At 45.9% G+C, this 22,792-nt stretch overlaps 1 protein-coding gene across 4 annotated transcripts; it reads left to right on the forward strand.

Annotated features, from left to right (window-relative positions):
- Positions 1 to 516: 516 nt before the first annotated feature.
- LOC112563219 lies at positions 517 to 18,907 on the forward strand. Of its 4 annotated transcripts, XM_025237039.1 has the most exons (6): positions 11,031 to 11,080; positions 11,887 to 13,146; positions 13,845 to 14,042; positions 14,998 to 15,141; positions 17,077 to 17,274; positions 18,026 to 18,907. In XM_025237039.1, exons 1-6 carry the CDS (start codon positions 11,042 to 11,044, stop codon positions 18,200 to 18,202), a joined length of 2,016 nt encoding a protein of 671 aa, XP_025092824.1. In that variant the 5' UTR covers positions 11,031 to 11,041; the 3' UTR covers positions 18,203 to 18,907. The 4 variants fall into 4 exon arrangements, with proteins under 4 accessions (XP_025092822.1, XP_025092823.1, XP_025092824.1 ...); XM_025237037.1 differs by lacking the exon at positions 11,031 to 11,080 and adding an exon at positions 517 to 2,943 and having other exon boundaries at positions 17,077 to 18,167; XM_025237038.1 differs by lacking the exon at positions 11,031 to 11,080 and adding an exon at positions 517 to 2,748 and having other exon boundaries at positions 17,077 to 18,167.
- The last annotated feature ends 3,885 nt before the right edge of the window (positions 18,908 to 22,792 follow it).

A 22,792-nucleotide genomic window follows, 5' to 3' on the forward strand; every position in this document is an offset into this window, starting at 1 on the left:
GGGAGGCTGGTCAGGTGATCTTGATGAAGGTGAGGGAGCTGTCATTGATCTTGGATTGAACTTGATGGAGGCTGTCAGGTGACTCTTTTGATGAAGTAGGGAGGCTGTCATGATCTTCACGGAGGGATGTTGGTCAGGTGATCTTGATGAAGGTGAGAGAGGCTCGTCAGGTGATCCTGATGGTGAACCGAGGAGGCTGTCTGCTAGATCACGCGCTATACCAGTGCTCAAGGATAACAACACGACATTTTATTTAAGTGGTGAATCGAACTTATGATTATAGAAGGCCGGTGACCACATTAGATCGATGAGTCAATTCCAGGTCCGCCGGTGACCCAACAATGGTCAGTCCACCTTAGCGCTCGAGCGCATTCCTTCAACAACGACTTCGTCCTTTATTACCTGCTTTAGCTACACTGGAATAGTATTATGGGTGGTGGGCGGTTGACTGATCTGGGCTGGGAGGGCCGCATAGTATTTGTCTGGAGTTTTACTGCTCATATCTTGATTTCTGAGAAAAACACTCGTCAAACAAATATGTCAGGGTTGACTGACAGCAAGTGGCACAACCTCTCCAGCCCACAGCTGTTCTGTTTTCACTGAACTCTTATCACATTCACAAGACAATCACAACACCGGGGAAGTGGGCGGCGTTCTCGCGGAATGTATTCAATGAAAAGCCGGGTCAGAGGTATATGGTGGTTATTGTGGTTTGTTATGTCGAGTGTGTCTAATTGCTACTACTAAAGTTGTTACAACCATAATGAGGAGTAAGGGGGGTATGAGGGGGAGAGCTGATTACCTGCTGAACTCAACTGTCACGGCAGACAACCTTGCTCTCTTGCTTCTAGTCTCGCCAAGCACAAACACTCCACAGACCCAAAGCCCTCGGTAAGATGGTGTTTATGCTTTCAAACAAAGGTCAGGGCATCATCTGTAAGAGCAGCGTGATGATGATGATTTATATGAATGATGATTGATGATGATGATGATGATGATGATGATGATGATGATGATGATGATGACGATGATGCAGCAGTGTGATGATGATATGATAACGTGTCGTCGTGAACCGGAAGTCTGTCATCAGGAGAGTGTGGGGGTTGTCACCTCGCCAAAGACTGAAGCATCAGGAAATAAACACTACAATCAACTGCCACAAAGAAGAAAAATGGCGACAAGAAGAAAAGGGATTGAAAAGTCTTGAGACTGATGAAGCCACGTGTCGGCTGTAATGGAGGGACATTGCTGGCTGAACACTGGGAGGGAGAGGCTGACCGCGGGGCAGTGAACAGTGCACAGTGATCCCCGACACTTCAGCTCAGCGGGAGGACAACGAAGAAGTGTTTTCGTTTTGAATGTCATTTGTAATTAAAAAACACTTCCTCATACTCTCTGAACAGTTGCTTTTGCTCGTCAGGAAGGAAGTGAACAGCGACCCACGTGTCGTTGCCAATGTCCTCCTCCCTCCCACCCGACTCGAGGTGAGTAGAGCAACTGCCATCTCGCCCTCCTCGCACAGTCGGAGGAGTCCAAGCAATACCTGGCGGTCACCCTCAGTCTCACCTGCTGACCAGGCATGGACGTTGACATGCAGTCACACCTGGATGCAAGAGATGCATGAAAACATCCATGTTAGTGTTGAGTGTATGGCCAGCGGCTGACTGGAGCGGCGGGAGGAGCACTGCACGTGGCCTTCTAACAGGAGACCCCCCGCCACGTCTTGAGTGGCTGTTCAAACCCTCCTGAGCCTGTAGGTAAGGCCGGGGGATAAATCTTGCCAACAACACAAGGATTTTAATGTCATCAGCGCATGTTTGCAGCTTGTGGCTGTTGTTACCACGCCAGTCGTAGTGCAGGCCGGACTGGCGAGTGGAAAGTGCAGGGCGACTAACAGACTAGCAGACTAACAGGCTAACAGACTAACAGACTAACAGACTGACAGGCTAACAGACTAACGGACTGACAGACTAATAGACTGACTAACAGACTAACAGGCTTACTAACAGGCTTACTAACAGACTAACAGGCTAACAGACTAGCAGACTAACAGACTAACAGGCATTCTAACAGACTAACAGACTGACAGGCTAACAGACTAACGGACTGACAGACTAACAGACCAGAGGATGACTAGCCAAGCAGTAAACAGGTGCAGGACCAGACCTGAACTTCAAAGTGCAGGGCGGTAATTGCCTCTCAGTGCATGGCTACACATGGCATGCAGCAAATGAGATCGATTGGGGGAGGGAGGGTAACCTGATGAGGGGTGGGGGTGTAACTTCCTCCTGTGTGACTTGATCCCTGAAGTCAGACCATGTGGCCAGTCGCTACCTGTAAACCTCAACTGGTGACGATGACGAAAGATGGTGACTGCAGAAGGCGCACACCTGAGGAAAGTGCGAGGGAGGAATGAATAACAGGGCTAGAGCACCTGGGGGTGTCCCTTAGGTCTGATTTCACGGCTGTCTCATACAGTTTCATCCAGTCCAGTGGTACACTGTGTGTACAGACCCTACACTCACCCGTTTACAGGTAGATGTGCCTTGCCGGTGTCCTCACGGCCCTGAAGTAAGCACCTACCTGACCTACCCACCTTTGTTGTTGTTGGCAAAGGAACCCGGACGTCCTAAAGGAGAAGTTGTGTTTATTTGCCTGAATATCAACGACCAGGGGCAACTGAGTGTTTATCTATGTGAACAAGCCTGGGACTGCTGTTTGCCTACCAGACTGAACAGTCAGGGAGAGGTAAGGAGCTTGGAGTGAGATTGTCAACAGTCAGGACAGCTGTGTGTTTATTGTGACAGCAGGTCTCACGTGGACAGACACCGGGTGTATCTAGTGGCTGTGATGACAACACCAAGGTATAGCTGGGTGCTTGTATAGCTGGGTGCTTGTATGAACAGTCTCCAGGCCCAGAGGTGACACCACAACCACGCGCAGGTAAGTGGTAATCTATCAGACACACAACACAAGCCAGGTGTGAAAGCTGTTCTGTATACTAGTCTATCAGACACAACACAAGGCAGGTGTGAAAACTGCTCTGTATACTAGTCTATCAGACACAACACAAGCCAGGTGTGAAAACTGCTCTGTGTACTAGTCTATCAGACACAAGCCAGGTGCTAAAACTGCTCTGTGTACTAGTCTATCAGACACAAGCCAGGTGTGAAAACTGCTCTGTATACTAGTCTATCAACACACAACACAAGCCAGGTGTGAAAACTTCTCTGTGTACTAGTCTATCAGACACAAGCCAGGTGTGAAAACTGCTCTGTATACTAGTCTATCAGACACACAACACAAACCAGGTGTGAAAGCTGCTCTGTGTACTAGTCTATCAGACACAAGCCAGGTGTGAAAGCTGCTCTGTATACTAGTCTATCAACACTGCCATAGGTGTGCACGGACCTTCAGCAAAAGAGCAGACAACAGAAATGCAGCTCTGGTTTTTTTCTCTCGGTACTGACTAACTTTATGTCTGTGTTGTCCGTGTTGCTCTCTATATAAGTACAGAAATAGTAAAATCACAATAGTTTACATACAGGAGCTCTGTCCTTGTAGGTGCGACTAATGTTTGAAAGTTTCGGGATGAAAGATATTTTTGACCTACCTTAGAAGAAGAGAAGTCGTGACTAGTTTTCAGCCAGAGGGTGCGCAGACAAACCATTTGGTTGTTTGCGGGTTTGAGTTCTGCCAGCTCCTGTCTTTTCTGGTGAGACCTTACAGTCTGGTCTAATGCACTCCCCTCAAGTCATATGACAATGCACGAGAGAGAGAAGGTGGGTCGGGGGACATAGAGAAGAGAAGGTGGGGTGGGAGAGAGAGAAGGTGGGGTAGGGAGAGAGAGAAGGTGGGGTGGGGGGAGAGAGAAGGTGGGTGGGGAGGAGAGAGAGAGAAGGTGGGGTGGGAGACAGAGAGAGAGAGAGACAGAGAGAGGGAGGGAGGGAAAGAGTAAAACCGGCGATTGCCTACAACAACAACAACAATCCAGGATTACATTGCTGCAGGGAGGGACGGAGGCTCACTTTGCCGTTGGTCGTAAAGATTTGTGAGTTCCGATCGTACCGTGGGTCTGCGCATGCTCACACGTTGGAAGAATGGGAGAGGGATGATAGATTCTTCGCTGCTGGTCTGTCACTGCATACCCCGGGTACCGACCGTTCAGTGCAGCACAGCTGTGCCTCACCCTCCCTCAGGCAAGAGAAGTGAACTGTCACCTGGACTCGAGTCTACCTGTGGCGCTGCTTGATGACACTTCTGACACCTTAGCTCCACAGGTAGACACGAGCTTGATGACACTTCTGACACGTACCTTTATTTTCCCATGATGAGAGTGTCTCTGGCAGGTGTCCCTCTCTCGCATGGTGACAGCCCGGGGTTTTCACCTGTTGTTTTCGCCAGAGAACGGGTTTGAAAGTGAGTTTTTGAGGCTGTGAGTGAAGCGACAGAAAGACTAGTCGGATGTGTAAGTCTGTTGGCAAGCTTGGCTGCCATGTACAGCTAGTTGCTGCAGTCAGTTGTTGTGGCTGTACTTGGTGTGGGTTAGAACAAAACCTGATATCAGGTGTGAGAGGGTCCTGCGCTTTGATTGGCTGTCGTCCTGCTTGTGACAATAACAACAATCGGTGAAATGAAGATGATAGACAGGACGATGCTGATAGTTCATGGCGCCACACAGTCGGCAGTCCTCACCATGTCACATGGCAATAAACACACATGTAAATAACAATGTCTAAATAACACACTATGAATAACACACACACATAAACAGCACACACAAATAACACACTATAAATAACACACACACATAAACAGCACACACAAATAACATACTGTAAATAACACACACATAAACAGCACACACAAATAACACACTGTAAATAACACACACAAATAACACACTATAAATAACACACACAAATAACACACAAATAACACACAAATAACACACTATAAATAACACACACACATAAACAGCACACACAAATAACACACTATAAATAACACACACACATAAACAGCACACATAAATAACACACTATAAATAACACACACAAATAACACACAAATAACACACATAAATAACACATTATAAATAACACATGTCTAAATAACACATGTCTAAACAGTATAAATAACACCAAGTGGCACACATCAATAACCCACATCTAAACAACACGCGTATCAATAACACACACACACACACACATAAATAACACATGTCTAAACAAGTAAATAACACGTACAAGTAACACACACACACACACACACACATGAATAACACATGTCTAAACATGTAAATAACACGTACAAGTAACACACACACACATAAATAACACATGTCTAAACATGTAAATAACACACACAAGTAACACACACACATGAATAACACATGTCATACACACACACACACATAAATAACACATGTCTAAACATGTAAATAACACGTACAAGTAACACATACACACATGAATAACACATGTCATACACACACATAAATAACACATGTCTAAACATGTAAATAACACACACAAGTAACATACACACACACACACACACACACATGAATAACACATGTCTAAACAACACACGATGAACCATCCAATGTTGGGGTAGATGTGTGAGTGCCAGTTACCCCGAGAACTTGAGGGTGAGAGCTGATGTGTGTTCACTGACACAAAGTCATGCTGGCCCCTGACACACCGGGGTTCCATCCTCCTCCTCCTCATGGGGGACTGTTGCCCACTGAACCTCTTGTCTCTGTCTTGTGCTTGGCCAGCAGTCGCCACCTTCACTTTTTTCTCTTTTTTTGTGATGAGGGATGGCGGGGAGGGAGAACATGGCCAGCAAAGTCAGTAAATGATGTGGATTGCTGTGACACATGACACATCAGTGTTTCTCGTGGCCCAGTGTCTAGATTTTAATTTTATGAAGGACAGAGTTGCACGTGCTAAAGGTGGAATATACATTTTAGACATCTTGAAGAGTTAGAAATGACCTGCTCGCTTGATGTTTGTGTGTTTGGAGTTGATACACCACACGGCGAGAGCAGAATGGACGGGCTGTTGTTTCCAATACCTGTCACACCTGACATGAAAAGCGCATTAAGCTGGCAGGTGTCACGCTCCACTACACAGCATTGCCCTCGGTTTTCGTGACGACACAATGGTTCCGTTCCTGACCCCAACATGTTTTCCACAGTTGAGAGCTTTGCTGCAAAGCAGGACGGCAGGCCTTTCTTCCCAACATGCGAGTTGTGTGTAGTCTCTCCCGTGTGTGGGACTCGTTTCCTCCACTAAGCTCGATGTTCTTGTCCTGACCTGACGTCCATCTCACCGGATGTACCCTGTTCAGTTTAGAGACACCTATATATATAGTCTGACCACGGATGTGTATAGGTGGATTATTGTCTGCCCCTTGCGAAGTTCTCCGCCGTAAGTCTCGGCGACCCAAAACAATGAATGTGACTAAACCGGAAGCTTTGAATACACTTGCCTCGTTTTAGTAGTTGACTGGAAAAAAAATCGTCTGCAAGCAGTCCAGTAATACAAGTTCCTGGTCTGACGTCCATCTCACCGGATGTGCTCACAGTTATCTCCTCCTTGGTTGTAGTGCCGGCCCATCCAGCTGTCTTAGGTTAGGAGTAGTCGCCATCTTAGCGCACCTGCCATTAGGAAAGCGGCAGCAAGGTTCATCATCATGATGTTTACGCTGGGTGGGAAGCCCCTGTCAGTAGTGTCAGGTTGTGATGTAGATGTTGTAGGGTAACGTGTGATGTAGATGTTGTAGGGTAACGTGTGATGTAGATGCTGTATGCCGCAGGGTAACTTGTGATGTAGATGTCATAGGGTAACGTGTACACACTGGACTGTGATGTAGATGTCATAGGGTAACTTGTGATGTAGATGTTGTAGGGCTACTTGTACACACTGGATTCCGTTTGTTGGATGTGAAGGAAGGCTGTTCCAAAGAACACTGCCTCAAACTTTCGAGCTCGTCTTGAGCGAGTGGATTGTGGGTGTGGGAGCAGTGAGTCTGACAGACCCTCTTATAGTTTGGTACAGAAAGGCGTAGACAGTGCAGGAGCCATTTTGCCTCTGAATGTAGTATAGACCAGATACTTTGTTGACTTGTGGTCTGCTTGTTGGTGGCAAAAGCCTCAGAGATGATATTTCTTCAAAGGCCTGCACGAGGCTTTATGGAGACACAGGGTGGGAGTGGACCCGATGGTCGACTGTACAACGGTTTACGAGCGAGGATTTGAAAAGTGTTTCATTCTCCAGAGTTGAAAGGTTTTCTGTGCTGGAGGCTTGCTTCTGGCCAGGATATGTTGGGATGAAGACAAATTGTTCTCAATAGTAGCATCTGGAAGTTTACGGCTTTGGACTCTTGTTGCTGGTTGGGTACTCGGATGGATTTTTTAAAAATGGAACTTTTAGCATAACTTCCGTGTTTTGAGGATTGAATGCCACGAGGTTGAGTTCAGGTGGGGACTGGAGCTCCTCCTCTCCTGTTGTAGGAGAGCCGGCAGTTCAGGTGGGGACTGGAGCTCCTCCTCTCCTGTTGTAGGACAGCCGGCAGTGTATGACAGACAGGTATTGTTGTGTCGTCTGCATACATTTCGCATGATTGTGAGATATGAAGGGCAACATCACTGATGTAGACAGACAAACAGAGGGCCTACGACTGAGCCTTGTGGGATGCCACATTTCACTTCACTGGGATCCCACATTCTTAAGTGCAAGTCTCTGAGAGACAGGATTGAAGGAAATGGATGGAGCAGTTGCTAAGTTTGTAAAGTTGTAATATTTTTATAAGCAGGTCAGAAGGAATCATATCAAAGTCTACGAGGGTTGCAGTATAATGATTGTCATTTCTATTGTGGAACTTTATGACAAGACAAGACCTCAAACAGTCGAGACTCAGTTACAACACCAGGCCTCGAGCCTCAGAGCGGTATAGGGGGATGTAGCACCATTGTTCTTACTAGGTCCGCCGAGAAACTACTCATCACGCAACACACACACTACACAATCATACACTACACAATCACACACCTACACAACACACACTACACACATACACACTACACCACACTACACAATCACACACTAACACACACACAATCACACAACACACACTACACAATCACACACTACACACACTCACACACTACACAATCACACACCTACACACACTACACATCACACACCTACACACACTACACAATCACACACACACATACACAATCACACACACACAATATCACACACACTACACAATCACACACCTACACACACTACACAATCACACACCTACACACACTACATCACACACCTACACACACTACACAATCACACACCTAACACACTACACAATCACACACCTACACACACTACACAATCACACACTACACAACACACACTACACAACTACACACACTACACACACTCAATCACACCTACAAATCACACACACACTACACACACTCACACACACACCTACACAATCACACACCTACACACACTACACACACACTACACAATCACACACTCATCACACACTACACAATCACACACCTACACACACTACACAATCACACACTACACAATCACACACTACACAACACACACTACACAATCACACACCTACACACACTACACAATCACACACCTACTCACACACTACAAATCAAACACCGACTCACACACTACAAAAACACACACACTACACAATCACACACCTACACAATCACACACTACAAATCACACACCTACACACACTACACAGTCACACACCTACACACACTACACAATCACACACCTACTCACACACTACAAATACTCACACACTACAAAAACACACACACTACACAATCACACACCTACACACACTACAAAAACACACACACTACACAATCACACACCTACACAATCACACACTACAAATCACACACCTACACACACTACACAATCACACACTACAAATCACACACCTACACACACTACACAATCACACACTACAAAAACACACACACTACACAATCACACACCTACACAATCACACACTACAAATCAAACACCGACTCACACACTACAAAAAACACACACACTACACAATCACACACCTACACAATCACACACTACAAATCACACACCTACACACACTACAAAAACACACACTACACAATCACACACTACACAATCACACATACACACACACCTACACACACTACAAAAAACACACACTACACAATCACACACCTACACAATCACACACTACAAATCACATACCTACACACACTACAAAACACACACTACACAATCACACACAAAACACACACTACACAATCACACACTACACAATCACACATACACAATCACACACCTACACACACTACACAATCATACACTACACAATCACACACTACACAATCACACACTACACAATCACACACCTACACACACTACACAATCACACACCTACACACACTACACAATCACACACCTACTCACACACTACAAATCAAACACCGACTCACACACTACAAAAACACACACACTACACAATCACACACCTACACAATCACACACTACAAATCACACACCTACACACACTACAAAAACACACACTACACAATCACACACTACAAAAACACACACTACACAATCACACACTACACAATCACACACTACACAATCACACACCTACACACACTACACAATCACACACTACAAATCACACACCTACACACACTACAAAAACACACACTACACAATCACACACTCCACAATCACACACTACACAATCATACACCTACTCACACACTACAAAAACACACAGTACACAATCACACACCTACACACACTACACAATCACACACTACACAATCACACAATCACACACTACACAAGCACACACTACACAATCACACACCTACACACACTACACATTCCCCATGACAGTAGACACTACAATAGACTATTTCAAGTGATGGAGTAGACCAGCGGTTCTCAACCTGTGGGGCGCGACCCCCTGGGGGGTCGCGACGTGCCTACAAGGGGGTCGCGAAGGTGGTCATTCTTTAAAAAAGTTTCTTATACCGGTATTAGTGAAATTAGTTTACATTGTGTAACCGAGTGGTGAGGGCGATCAAACTCCAAATCTCTTCTCCCTATTCAAGTATACTGTCTCGGCATGCAGTGACTTCTCACTTCCAAAACTCAAAACACAATCCCCCTCTCAAGAATTAAGCCTCCAATCTCCCTCCTCTCGCCTTTTGCCCTCTCTCTTCCCCAATCTCTCATCGCTGACTCCCCTCTCCCTCTCCAGTCACACCTCTCTTTTTTTTAAAAAACATCTAAAAGGCACGCATTCAGGAAACGTCCATCATTCACACCCTTTCATTCGCACGTGCTCAGTCCTAGTACTCTATAGGTCCCTGACAGAAGGCCATGACCAGACAAGGGAAGGACACCACCATATTACAAACAACTGACAAGATGAATGCTTTCGTCCGAAACATTTCGTTGTGGACGCAGAAGATACTCCAAGAAAATATTTTTGATATGTTTCCGTGCTTGTGTAAGTGCAAGGCTGACAACTTGAATCTTGATCAGGTGAAGAATGTAATTATTGCCCATCTAAACGGACTGCAAGAAAGGTTTCAGCATTACTTCGCTGAAATTGATGTGACTAAATACGATTGGATTCGTAATCCATTTCTGGCTGATCCTAGCACAAGCGGGTTGTCCACGCAAGAAGAAGAGCAGCTCATCGACCTTTCGAGTGACCAATCCCTGAAAATGGTCTTCCAAACAACACCAGTGCCAACATTCTGGATTAGCGTCAACGGTGAATATCCTCTCCTTTCTGAGAAAGCAATGAAAGTTCTTCTGCCATTTTCAACTTCGTATATGTGTGAGCAAGGATTTTCAGCATTGGCAGCACTGAAGTCTCAATACAGAAATCGTGTGGACGCAGAGGCTGAGCTGCGAATAGCAGTGGGTACGAACATCGCACACAGGTTCGCTTCTCTATGCAACAGCAAGCAGGCTCAACCTTCTCATTAATCAAAGTGAGTGTCCAATAAAATAATATTTATTAGCACCACAGAATTTGCTTTAGTAAAATTTCATTAACAGTTATACTTTTTGCAGATACAAACTTTGTTCTTCCGTTGTTGATTTCCTCGACGCGGCGTTCGAGGTTAGCTAAGGCTCCCCCCGCTCTTCCACCGACCTAGCTGGCTAAGGGGGTCGCGGACGTACCGGTGTTCGTCAGGGGGGTCGCCACAAGTAAAAGGTTGAGAACCGCTGGAGTAGACTGTGAAGTGATGACACAATGGCTGGCCTGTGTCAGTCGTGAAGGTGACAGCGAGTGTAGACATTGTGCAGTCTGTCAACCAGGGGTGCGGTGTCCTTGGGGTGGCAGCTTTATGGCTGTTTAGTGGCAGGCTACCCGCTGCACCCTGTACCCGGAGACTTGCATTGACTCACCCGAGTAGACCACCACAATAAATGCAGAGTTTGACAGTAAGAGCGCAAGAAAGAAAGAAGGAAAAGTCGAATGAGGCAGTTAAGATCTCAGTCCACAACCCCAACTGAACTTTGAATCACAAGATTTGAATAATGTCTCGTCTCCCAACTACTCAACTGTTTATATTTATAGGATGTCTGTCAAAATGTATCGCAGTCCGCCATTAGACATTTTATTCATTCACCCCTTGAGGGGCATGCAGAACTTGATATTAGACATTATTAGCAGTTCAATTAGCAGTTCACCCTGCAGATGAACAAGTAAATGTGAGCTGTTACAAGTGAACACAACCGAGGAGCATGCGCAGTGCCGAGCTATAGATGTCTCTGTTTTGTCTGTTGACAGCCCATGACGACAGCGGCGATGAGGGAAGAGGTGATGCGCCGTTTCCTCCAGGCTGTGAAGGATCGCCAGTCCAACAAGGTCCTGCACAACATCCTTGGATTGATCTCGAAGGAGGAGTTCATGGGTTGGGTGGATGGCCACGGCCTCGATATTCTGCACCACGCCATCATGCTGGACAACGCCGAGGCCGTGGACTTCCTGCTGAAGCTGGGCTACTTCGCGCGGCCACACCAGCCTGCAGTCAACCTCTACACTCATCTAGCAGCTCACCTCGGCCACAGGACTGTTCTCAGTGTTCTTATTCAGCACAGGCCCGATGACTTTAGATTGTCACAGCAGCCACTGATCCTGCCATCCGCAAACTGCGTCCCCCCAGACAACTGCAAAACGTGTGCAGCACGTGCAAGGGTAGCTGCTCCCCTTGCGGGAGGAAAAACATCGTCGTCTGTAAGCGAGTCCAACGAAGCTGGTGCTTCAGACCACGAGAGGAGCCGGGCTGGCAGCACGAAACAGGCCTCCACATCCACATCCACATCCACATCCACATGGCTGTCGCTTTCCCGACTAAAAGTCGCCACAGACGCTGTGGGCGTGGTAGGCCATCATGTACAGACTGGCGCCAAGAAGCATGATAGCAGCTTAGATGATAGGGCTACAGCAGACGACAGTGGCCTGCAGACTCCGCCATTAATGAAGACACCGGTGGACGTGGCTGCGCTGTCCCAGCACGTGGAGTGCGTCAAGCTTCTACTGGACGTGTGCGTGCTAAAGGTCAACCCGCACGCGCCCAGCCACGGCTACCTCACCCTGTCAGCCCTGGCCAACAGCTCGGCCGCCATGGCGCTCATGATGAAGGAGAGTCCCAGGAGACAAGACCACAAGCAGGAGAAGCTGAGAGACGAGGACCTGAAGGCAGCTGTAGGTGTGTGTCTGCACAAGGTCCTGCCCGAGTGCCTGGACATCATTCTGGCCAGCGAGAACACCCGAATCCTGCAGCTGTTCAACAACATCAGCCTGCTGCACATCCTGTACACCTCCAGCGCCTCGCACACCCACGCCACCTACAGGCGAATCCCCGAGGTCACAAAGGTCCTCATCAAGTGGAATCACGATGTCAAGGCCACGATACCGCCCCGGACATACCCGCTGTACACCCTCATTTCTCACGCCTTCTGTAGCCATGACTACAGCAACACCAGCCACTACCTGTCGGCACTGCGCATGCTCCTACAGGCAGGAGCTGATCCCAACTTTGACGAGGTGGGCACTTTGATGTCTCTCCCTCTCTCCCTCCCTCTCTCTCTCTCCCTCTCTCTCCCTCTCTCCCTCCCTCTCTCTCTCTCCCTCTCTCTCTCTCCCTCTCTCTCTCTCCCTCTCTCTCTCTCCCTCTCTCTCTCTCATACAGTTTCCTGAGATGCGATGATGCCTGTTGTCAGATTTGTACATTGTAGATGACATGACGACTACTCGATGACAAGCTTTAAACTACAAGGCTACTTATTTAGCAGACTGTACATTACAAGACTGAGAAACACGCGAATCTTGTGTGTAAACAAACTACAGTATGTTCTACATCTATAGTAAGCCATGTGTATCTTGAGTGTAAACAAACTACAGTATGTTCTACATCTATAGTAAACCATGTGTATCTTGTGTGTAAACAGACTACAGTATGTTCTACATCTATAGTAAACCATGTGTATCTTGTGTGTAAACAGACTACAGTATGTTCTACATCTATAGTAAACCATGCGTATCCTCTGTGTGTAAACAGACTACAGTATGTTCTACATCTATAGTAAACCATGCGTATCCTCTGTGTGTAAACGTATGTAGACCATAAGTCATGGCTACAGTCTGAGGATTTTTCACCTCACGTGATTCCACTGAGAGATCGCGAGAGTGTGGCCAAGGCTTGCACCCCGGGTACATGAAGCTGGTTTATGCGCGACTTTCAGGTGGCGTTTGAGAAGCGGCTGCTGCAGCAGAAGGGGATGAAGGCTGCTGTGGGCAGGAACGCCTACTCCACGTCGCTGCACTGCTTGCTGGAGACCGTGGAGACCTACGCCACCTACCTGCAGTCGCGGGCCCTGGCCGTCCGCTTCGTGGAGGAGTGCGCCGAGCTTCTGACACAGTTCAATGCCGACATCACCAAGGTGATCCTCATGGTCTTTTCCTCTTTTTTCCTCTTCTCTTATCTATTTGTGGAGTGTACGCCAAGATCTGGCGCTGACAGCATAACGGTTGTGAGCTCTGGTATCAGTTATCTCCTCTGGTATCAGTTATCACCTCTGTTATCAGTCATCTCCTCTGGTATCAGTTATCACCTCTGTTATCAGTCATCTCCTCTGGTATCAGTTATCTCCTGTTATCAGTTATCTCCTCTGCAGCGTGTCTTGTAGAGTCGGTGCCAAGACTTGGTGCTAGTCACACCTCTGCCATGGCACTTCTTTCAGTTTGAGACTTGTCACCAAGACGCAGATGTCACTGACATTGTGTGCAGCTGTCACATCGTAGGCCACCCGGCACTACACCTTGTCGAAGACTGTCCTGTGGCCCAAGAAAGATTGAACTGACTGACGAAGGTTCAAGACTGGTCAGGTCGTCCTGTACATGACCTGCTGACCTCGATAGACAAGATGGCGGGGCTGTCAGCTGCCGGTCTGTCTGTCCTCCCCCCAACTACAAGGGACGACTGACCGACTGACTGACCAGCTGTAGAGTTGAGTCGTGCCAATTAATCGCGGTAAGACCAATAAAGTTGAAACCAAAGGTGGAACTGATTAGCAGGCTATAGAGGCCGACAAGTGCTAGTGGTTCACCGTGTCTACAGGACTGCACCAAGCTCTGAGGTGGGGAACCGCCTCCATACTTCCGCATTCATCTCTCAATCAGTCAGGTAGCTACGCACTACTCTTTGGTAGGCACCGGAAGTTGTGAAGCCACCGGAAGTTGTGTAGTCACCGGAAGTTGTGTAGTCACTGTCTACAATGACTGACCGTCTCAGACAAAGCTCCTCCATTTCTGTTTAACTGCGTGTTTTGTCCACCAGCAGCTCCACCACCACACGTGTGTGACACGTGACACGTGACCATGACTACGGTGTTGCAGGTGGGCAGGATAGGGGACGCCAGCAGCGTGCTGCACGGCAACGTCCTGCAGCAATACGCCAAGTGCTGCGTGTCCCTGGGGGTGGACAGACCCATCATGCGGTGCTTGCTGCGCCACGGAGCGGAACCCGAGGTCAAAGTAAAGGTCAGTGACCAACATTCAATGTTTGATCCGCGCATCTACATACGTCACTGACACGTACAGCAACTAATACAAGGACACAATAAGTGTAGAACGTCACTGACACGTACAGCAACTAATACAAAGACACAATAAGTGTAGAACGTCACTGACACGTACAGCTACTAATACAAAGACACAATAAGTGTAGAACGTCACTGACACGTCACTGACACGTACAGCTACTAATACAAAGACACAATAAGTGTAGAACGTCACTGACACGTCACTGACACGTACAGCTACTAATACACAGACACAATAAGTGTAGAACGTCACTGACACGTACAGCTACTAATACAAAGACACAATAAGTGTAGAACGTCACTGACACGTCACTGACACGTACAGCTACTAATACAAAGACACAATAAGTGTAGAACGTCACTGACACGTCACTGACACGTACAGCTACTAATACACAGACACAATAAGTGTAGAACGTCACTAACACGTACAGCTACTAATACAAACGCACACTAACTGTAGAAAATGAGTTCTCAGTACAGTGTATACCTACATCACTCAGCCCTCACCACCAGCTCTTGTTATTACTTATTAATAATCTATTGTAAACAGTTCCAAAAGAAAGCCGCCATTGTAAAGAGTGAGAAGAAAGAAAACTAGAGTGTCGAGTCCGGCACAAGGCGACTTTTGACCTTTGACACTTGATAATGTTTGCTTACACTGTTGATCATAGTCACTGCAGCCTCATGTTGCACTGATCCAAAACATACATATATATATATACATTCCGCAAATTATCTTTTAAAACAATCACTGCCGCCTCCACTAGGAGACAGAACTCGGCGCTGCCTGTAGGACGAGCGACCACACCCTCTACTTCTCGTCTTGCTCCTCTTGGTTACCACGTGCTCACCTTTGATGATGGTGGCTCCTGGTCGGTTACTATACTGCCACTCACATTTTCTACTCTCAGTGCTCCATGGCATCTGCCAGCCCCATCACTCTGTGGCCCTCGACTCAAGGCCCATGTGACGGCCCCGTGCACTGCGCCTATTGACAGTGACAACAACAACAACAACAACAACAACAACAACAACAACAACAAATTACTAATGTGTATCTATAACTTAAAAAACAGCAAAAAGTCGATGCAAAACATCTGAGATACTCAAAAAAAAAAAAAAAAAAAAAAAAAAAAACAAAAAAAAAAAAAACAAAAAAAAAGAACACCGCACCTTTCTCGGAAGACGCAGCCTCCACTCCCCCGCACCCAGTGTCCCTCCACTCGCCGTGTCTCATTGAGAAGTGAACCCACTACCTAAAAAATACCATTACTCGTGCCACCCTCCCTGTGCTGGGTAGTTAAGTTCATGTCACCCCCATGTGACAACATCTTACATTACAGTATTTACTGTCATGGTACCTACATTACAGGGGTGGCACCTACATTACAGGGGTGGTACCTACATTACATGGGGCGGCACCTACATTACAGGGGTGGTACCTACATTACAGGGGCGGCACCTACATTACCGGGGTGGTACCTACATTACATGGGTGGCACCTACATTACAGGGGCGGCACCTACATTACCGGGGTGGTACCTACATTACATGGGTGGCACCTACATTACATGGGTGGTACCTACATTACAGGGGCGGCACCTACATTACAGGGGCGGCACCTACATCAGGTGGCTGGTGTGATGTGATGGACCTGTGTCATCATAGTCTGTATGACGTGTGTCACAAGTGCTCATTGTGAGTGTGACATCTGTGAAACATTGTGTAGTCTGTCTATCTATCTACCTCGCGCCCAGTCTGTCTATCTATCCAGAAGAGGTAGACTGGATAAAATGAATGAATAAACTGGAAGTGTGACTATTTTGCTGCATAATGTACCTGAACAAAGAGGACACGTGGTCATTTACAGGGAAAGTACGCCCTGAATGTCTACTTTGACAAGTTATTCGACTCCCTGAAGATGTGCGAGGTGGTGGACACAAACCACCGACTTCTGGGGGACGTGAGGGCCATGGTGGACTTCATGTGCGACTACATGGCGCCTGTCCACATCCAAGACGCCGCCACGACCTTTATGCAAGCGCATGGACGTGACAGGTCACCTCAGGTACAAAACAGCCGAGCTTCTCAAATCACAATCAACAAGTCATTCATGTTATTTCATTTCTCATCAGCCTCATCGGACGCACGCACGAGTCATTCATTCATTGACTACCAGCTGACCAACGGTTACACTGGTCCTCGGGTAAAGGTCGTCAGGCTGACCCTTTGCTGTCGGTGCTGTTGGTCATCAGGACTTTGCTCGTGTCCGCGCTGGTCACCACTCCATATTGTTGATACGGTGTCAGGATGTCGGTAAGTTCGCTGTTGATTGCGACGAACAGCGAAACAAACATCAACAACACGGTAGTGGTGGTGGTGGTGGTGGCGATTTGGGGAGGGAAAAGTGCTTCCACCTAAAGACGATTTCGCGCTCCGGGGGATGGGGATGTGCAAGAATATGGGGAGGGATCATGGGAGGGGGTCAGGGAGATGTGGGAGGAGGATCGCTGTTCCCTGACGCCGCAGGTGTTGTTTACTGTTGCTGGTGTCCACCTTCTGTTGTGATCTTTTACTTTTGGTGTGCAGGGGGCCTGCCAAGTCCACAGTGGTGGTGCACTATACTGATTGCCGCTTCCTCTGTGTTGCAGTGTTCTAGACTTCCATGTGGTTGTAGATGTCTCGGTGCTGTGTTCTGGCTTCTACTGTACTGGCTGCTATGAGCCTCGTGTCAACCTATGACGGAGCCTGTCAGTATTTGGCCATGAGACTAATCACCGAATGTTGGTTGCTGACCCTGACCTCAGTCTCTGTTTCAGGTCCAGTACTATGTGACAGTCGTCCAAAGAGAGTTGGAGAGAAGAGCCAGGTGCGTGAAGAGTCTGCGCCACCTGGCGGCCTGGAGGGTGTGGAGGTTGTGCGGCAAGAGCTCGGACAAGGTGCGCCGCCTGCCGGTCTCCGTGGAGCTCAAGACACTCATCCTGCCCCTCCTCTAGAACCTCCCTCCATTTCACCACCACCGTTCGGATCTCACTCCTTGCCCGACCCTGTCTCTGGCGGAACTGGACATTCACCCCTCGACGATCTGTAGGCCTGCTTCTCCACAAGTTTATGTTAACAGGCACTGCGCACGGGGCCACGCTCCGTCACACACACACCTTCTCTCCCCATCCCCACAACCACCCCCGAGCGCGGGTTAAGGAAACGTGTACCCGGCTTGTGGTCAGGGTAGTAGTGTCATCATTGACCACCGAGGTTCGTGACATAAAGATAGTCGGTGCATCTGTGTCAGGAGGCTGAAGCACATACTGTGAACACCACTCACTTCAGAACTATTTTGTGTAGTCTTGTGTTGGTTTCTTCTTCAATCCAGAATTATACTGTGTGGTCTCGCGCCCAGTCTAGAGCTGTGTGTGTGGGTGTGTGTGTGAATGAGAGAGAGAAGTGGAGAGGTATACACATGCTCTACAAACTGACAAATGTCCTCTGACCTCAGTGTTTGTACAATGTACCAAGCTGCGCACTCTGCCAGTCCTGTTCTCCCATGCGTCTATCAGTTCCATGTTTGTGATGCACGATACATGTATGTCCCTAGCTGTGCGTTCTCTTTGTTGAAATATTGCATAATCAATGATCAAGTCTTCTTTATGCTTGATATTAAGATTTATCAGTGTTGTCAACAGAATAAACTATATCTCTGAGTTTTGGATTTCACTGTGCATTGTGTGCTGCAGTCTTTGCATTTTACAGAGATGCTGCGAGTCGTTGTGTTGTTAGAAGATGTTTGAGAGTGAGGTTTTTTTACAACTCAGCTGCTTGTTGGGCCATGTGACCCAGCTTCACACCACACACCATCCTTCACAGTACTGTTGAGACTGGCAGACGCCAAGGTGGACAACAAGAACTGGCTGGAAACACGAAGTAGACCTACAGGTGATTCCATGCAGGACCTGCTCACCTGCTCACCACCGCTCAAGACCGACCTGTTAGTGGCGCCCTTTGTCACTTACCGGGGTCCACTAACCCTCCCCACCCCTACCCCTCACAGACATACTGACATACTGACATACAGACATACAGGCATAGTGACATAGTGACATACTGACATACGACATGCTGACATACAGACATACAGACATACAAATAGATCACTGCGTGGTCCGATGGTGTCAGTCAAGGGATGAATAAAATGAAAGGTTACTTCTGCAGAGCTGCATGGGTTTCACTGTCAGCTTTGAAACAAGCATGTAAACACAAACAAAGAAAACCAGCCCTATTCCCCCCACCACTCATTATGGGTGATGAGGTGAGTGTGTAGACTGTAGAGGTTGAAGCACAAGGAAAACAAACACCGTCCTACCTTTACACAGGCATCTGGTTTGTGGATAATATTTATATTATTGTATGTTTATACTTTGCCATGTCCCACGCCAGTAACTTTAGCATCTTACTGTATGCGATGAGCTCGCGTAAATACAAAAGAGAAAAAGTTTACTCATAACCCTAGGCAGGGATGGGGAGTAGCTGTAGCCTAGCTACAGCTACTGTAGCCGGCTACAAATTTTGTAGCTTGTAGCTTAGCCGGCTACAAATTAAAAAAAGTAGCTTGTAGCCGTAGCTACATTTTAGAAAGTAGCTGTAGCTTGGCTACATGTTGGCTACTTTCACGACTGTAGCACTCTAGTAGTGTACAAAGTATAATGTCTTTGGGTTGTAGATTTGCATCTATATTCCAGAATGTTCAGCAGGGCAGCAATGTAAAAGATAGAATGTCTTTGTGCGAGGGAGGAAATGATGTTCAACAATGTAGCAATGTTCAAAGTAAAAATGTCTTGTCTTTGCGCGAGGGAGGAAATGATGTTCAACAATGTAGCAATGTTCACAGTAAAAATGTCTTTATTGCAACGAAATAGAATGTCTGTGCAAGAATGTTCGAGGGGAGGGAGAATAAATAGCAGGGCTGACAGTGGTGTGGGACCTCTTTGTGAATTGGAGAGAGAGAGAAGTTAGGCCAGCTGCTGAGAAAAAGATACTGAATTAAAGAAAACTTCAGTGTGGAATTCAATCTCTGTTATTTCTGGTACGACAGCCACTCTACGTAGCCATTTGACGTGTTGGTTACACGACCATTCGTCGACAGCGTGTCAGCAAGACGACGACAGCCACTGCTCTCACTGCTCGGTGTCTTGACAGCCAGACACCACGTGACTCGCACGCTCAGTAACCGGAAGTACCGGGTCGTCCACGTGGCGGGAGCGATTTGAAAAACGAAGATGGACGTACCCATCAATTTCCAGCCTTATTTGAAATTTTTTACATTTTGCGAAGCCACAAAATGTGGGTATAGTTTCAAATGCAAGAATTGTTGAGAGATTGTTCAGTCTGGCAGGACTTATCATGACAAAGCTGCGCACTAGGGTGACAGACAGCAACTTCGAGGCCAAAGTTCTGGTCAAATTCAATTCCATGAAGGACTAAAAGAATGTAGATTTGTTTTAAGGTTACCGGTACACTCCAAAAATTAAAATCCATATTTTAAATATCTTTAAGGGTTTTTAAATATAGAGTAACAAAATAACATAAATATAGCACTTTAAAACTGTTTTTGAGTACCTAAAGTGAAAATTGTGACTTTAATAAACGTTTTTGTTTCAAAACGTACAAGCATTTTAAAAACAAATTTACACAATACCATAAGTCATATACCAAAGGTTTTGGGTTTTTTGTAAACTAGAGGCACTGATAAGAAAACTGATGCATAAGGTGTTTTGATATCTCAAGATTTCTAGGAGATATAAAAAAATCAGACATGGTACCCCCCGACTCAGTGTGAATGTGGCAATTAAATATTTAGAAAAATGTTAATTTTATCAAAAGTAATGTTTGTACCATATTCTCAAATGCATCACTTTGTAGCTTATGCATTTCTAAACAAAATTGCAAAATTTTACTGCTGTAGCACAAGCCAATCTTGAGAAATATGTTTTTATAGTTTAGGACTGGATGTCAAAAACGACAAACAGAGAAATTCAAGCTTAAAGATTTAAAATAAATATATCTTGTATCAGATCATTTTTGAAAACTATATTTCAGTGTTTATATGCTACATTTGACATCCTACTATATAATTAAAGTCTATTATAGTATGCCAGGACTATACTTTTCACCCTATCAGCTTTTGGAAACAATTAGTTTGTGTTCCTTTCTTTGTTTTCAGTGTCAGTGTTAGAAAAAAAATGCCTTATGATCTGCTTGCCTAAATTAGATTAAGCAGTGTTTTACTTATATTCCATGCAAACTCATTTATTTCAATGGTCTGTTGTTCATTGTCACAGTATTGATAAGAGGTTGACATTTTTCATCACCACATAACCTAACTTATTGAAAATTCCACCAGGTACCTGATACTTAAGCATCTGTTTAGTTTTCATTTCTAAGTAATAGGGAACAAATAGTTATAGAAAACAAATGTTTATCGGAAAACTTATATAATTTCTTTTGTCACTAAAATAGGATGAGGAAAAAGATCCAGAAATGTTTAATATAATCGTAAAATATGTGTACTTATTGTGTGAAAAAGGCCGGGGGAGGAAGGGGGCTAGAAATGAATGAAAGCATTTATGGATTCACTAAATAAAATTGTCGGTATATCGCAGTTCTCCGTTTCATTATTATAATAAAAAACTTTGTAAAGCAAGTAATAGTGTTTTGTGTGTATGTTTGATGTTTGTGTATGTTGCTACAGCTAACTTGTTATAACATCACGCTTTTAAAAGTAGCCAAAAGAAGCTGGCTACATTTTAAAAGTAGCCCAAAGTAGCTGGCTACTTTTTGGAAAATTGTAGCTGTAGTGTAGCCGGCTACATTTTGAAAAAAAGTAGCTGTAGCCTAGCCGGCTACAAATTAAAAGTAGCTTGCCCATCCCTGACCCTAGGGCGCCATTTAGAAGAAACTGGATAATACATTCATGCAATATTTAATTAAAAATACATAGCATATCTTGAAAATAAAAATGAAAATCTATGAAAACTATGGAACAAGTATAAAAGCAGAGAAGTAATTACAAGACAGACGATACTTTATTATTTCCCCATTCGGATGTTCAAAAGTCAGTTCTTCACATTAGATACAATGTAAAACTTACAAAGCATTAAATATATCTACTCATATACCTGTACACTCATGCAAAATTATATATATATGATGTAAATATATATATACAAACCTATATATCTTGCATGTACATGCATACACTCATGCCTGCTCTCTCTCACACCTAGCTAGACAACTCCGCTCCTCATCTGATATTCTCATTCCTGTCTGCCCCCAGTGGAGTATAGCGCCACAACCACACCCTGCCAGTTCTGGGCATCCCTTGCCTGTTGGGTCCATGTCATGCCAGCATCCTCCTCCTCTCTGTGGACTGATCTCCTCCATGTCTGTCTGTGGGGTCCAGCCCAGAGCTTGTCTCGTTACATGACTCCTAACAACCTTTGCCATGATGCTAGTCCTTTACACCCTTCCTTTTGTAATATCATGTCACTCTCAGCTCTTGTTCTTGTTATTTGCTTCCTCTTTGTGTTTTC

The sequence above is a fragment of the Pomacea canaliculata genome, linkage group LG4 (genome assembly GCF_003073045.1).
Source record: "Pomacea canaliculata isolate SZHN2017 linkage group LG4, ASM307304v1, whole genome shotgun sequence".
NCBI classification, from domain to species: Eukaryota; Metazoa; Mollusca; class Gastropoda; order Architaenioglossa; family Ampullariidae; genus Pomacea; species Pomacea canaliculata.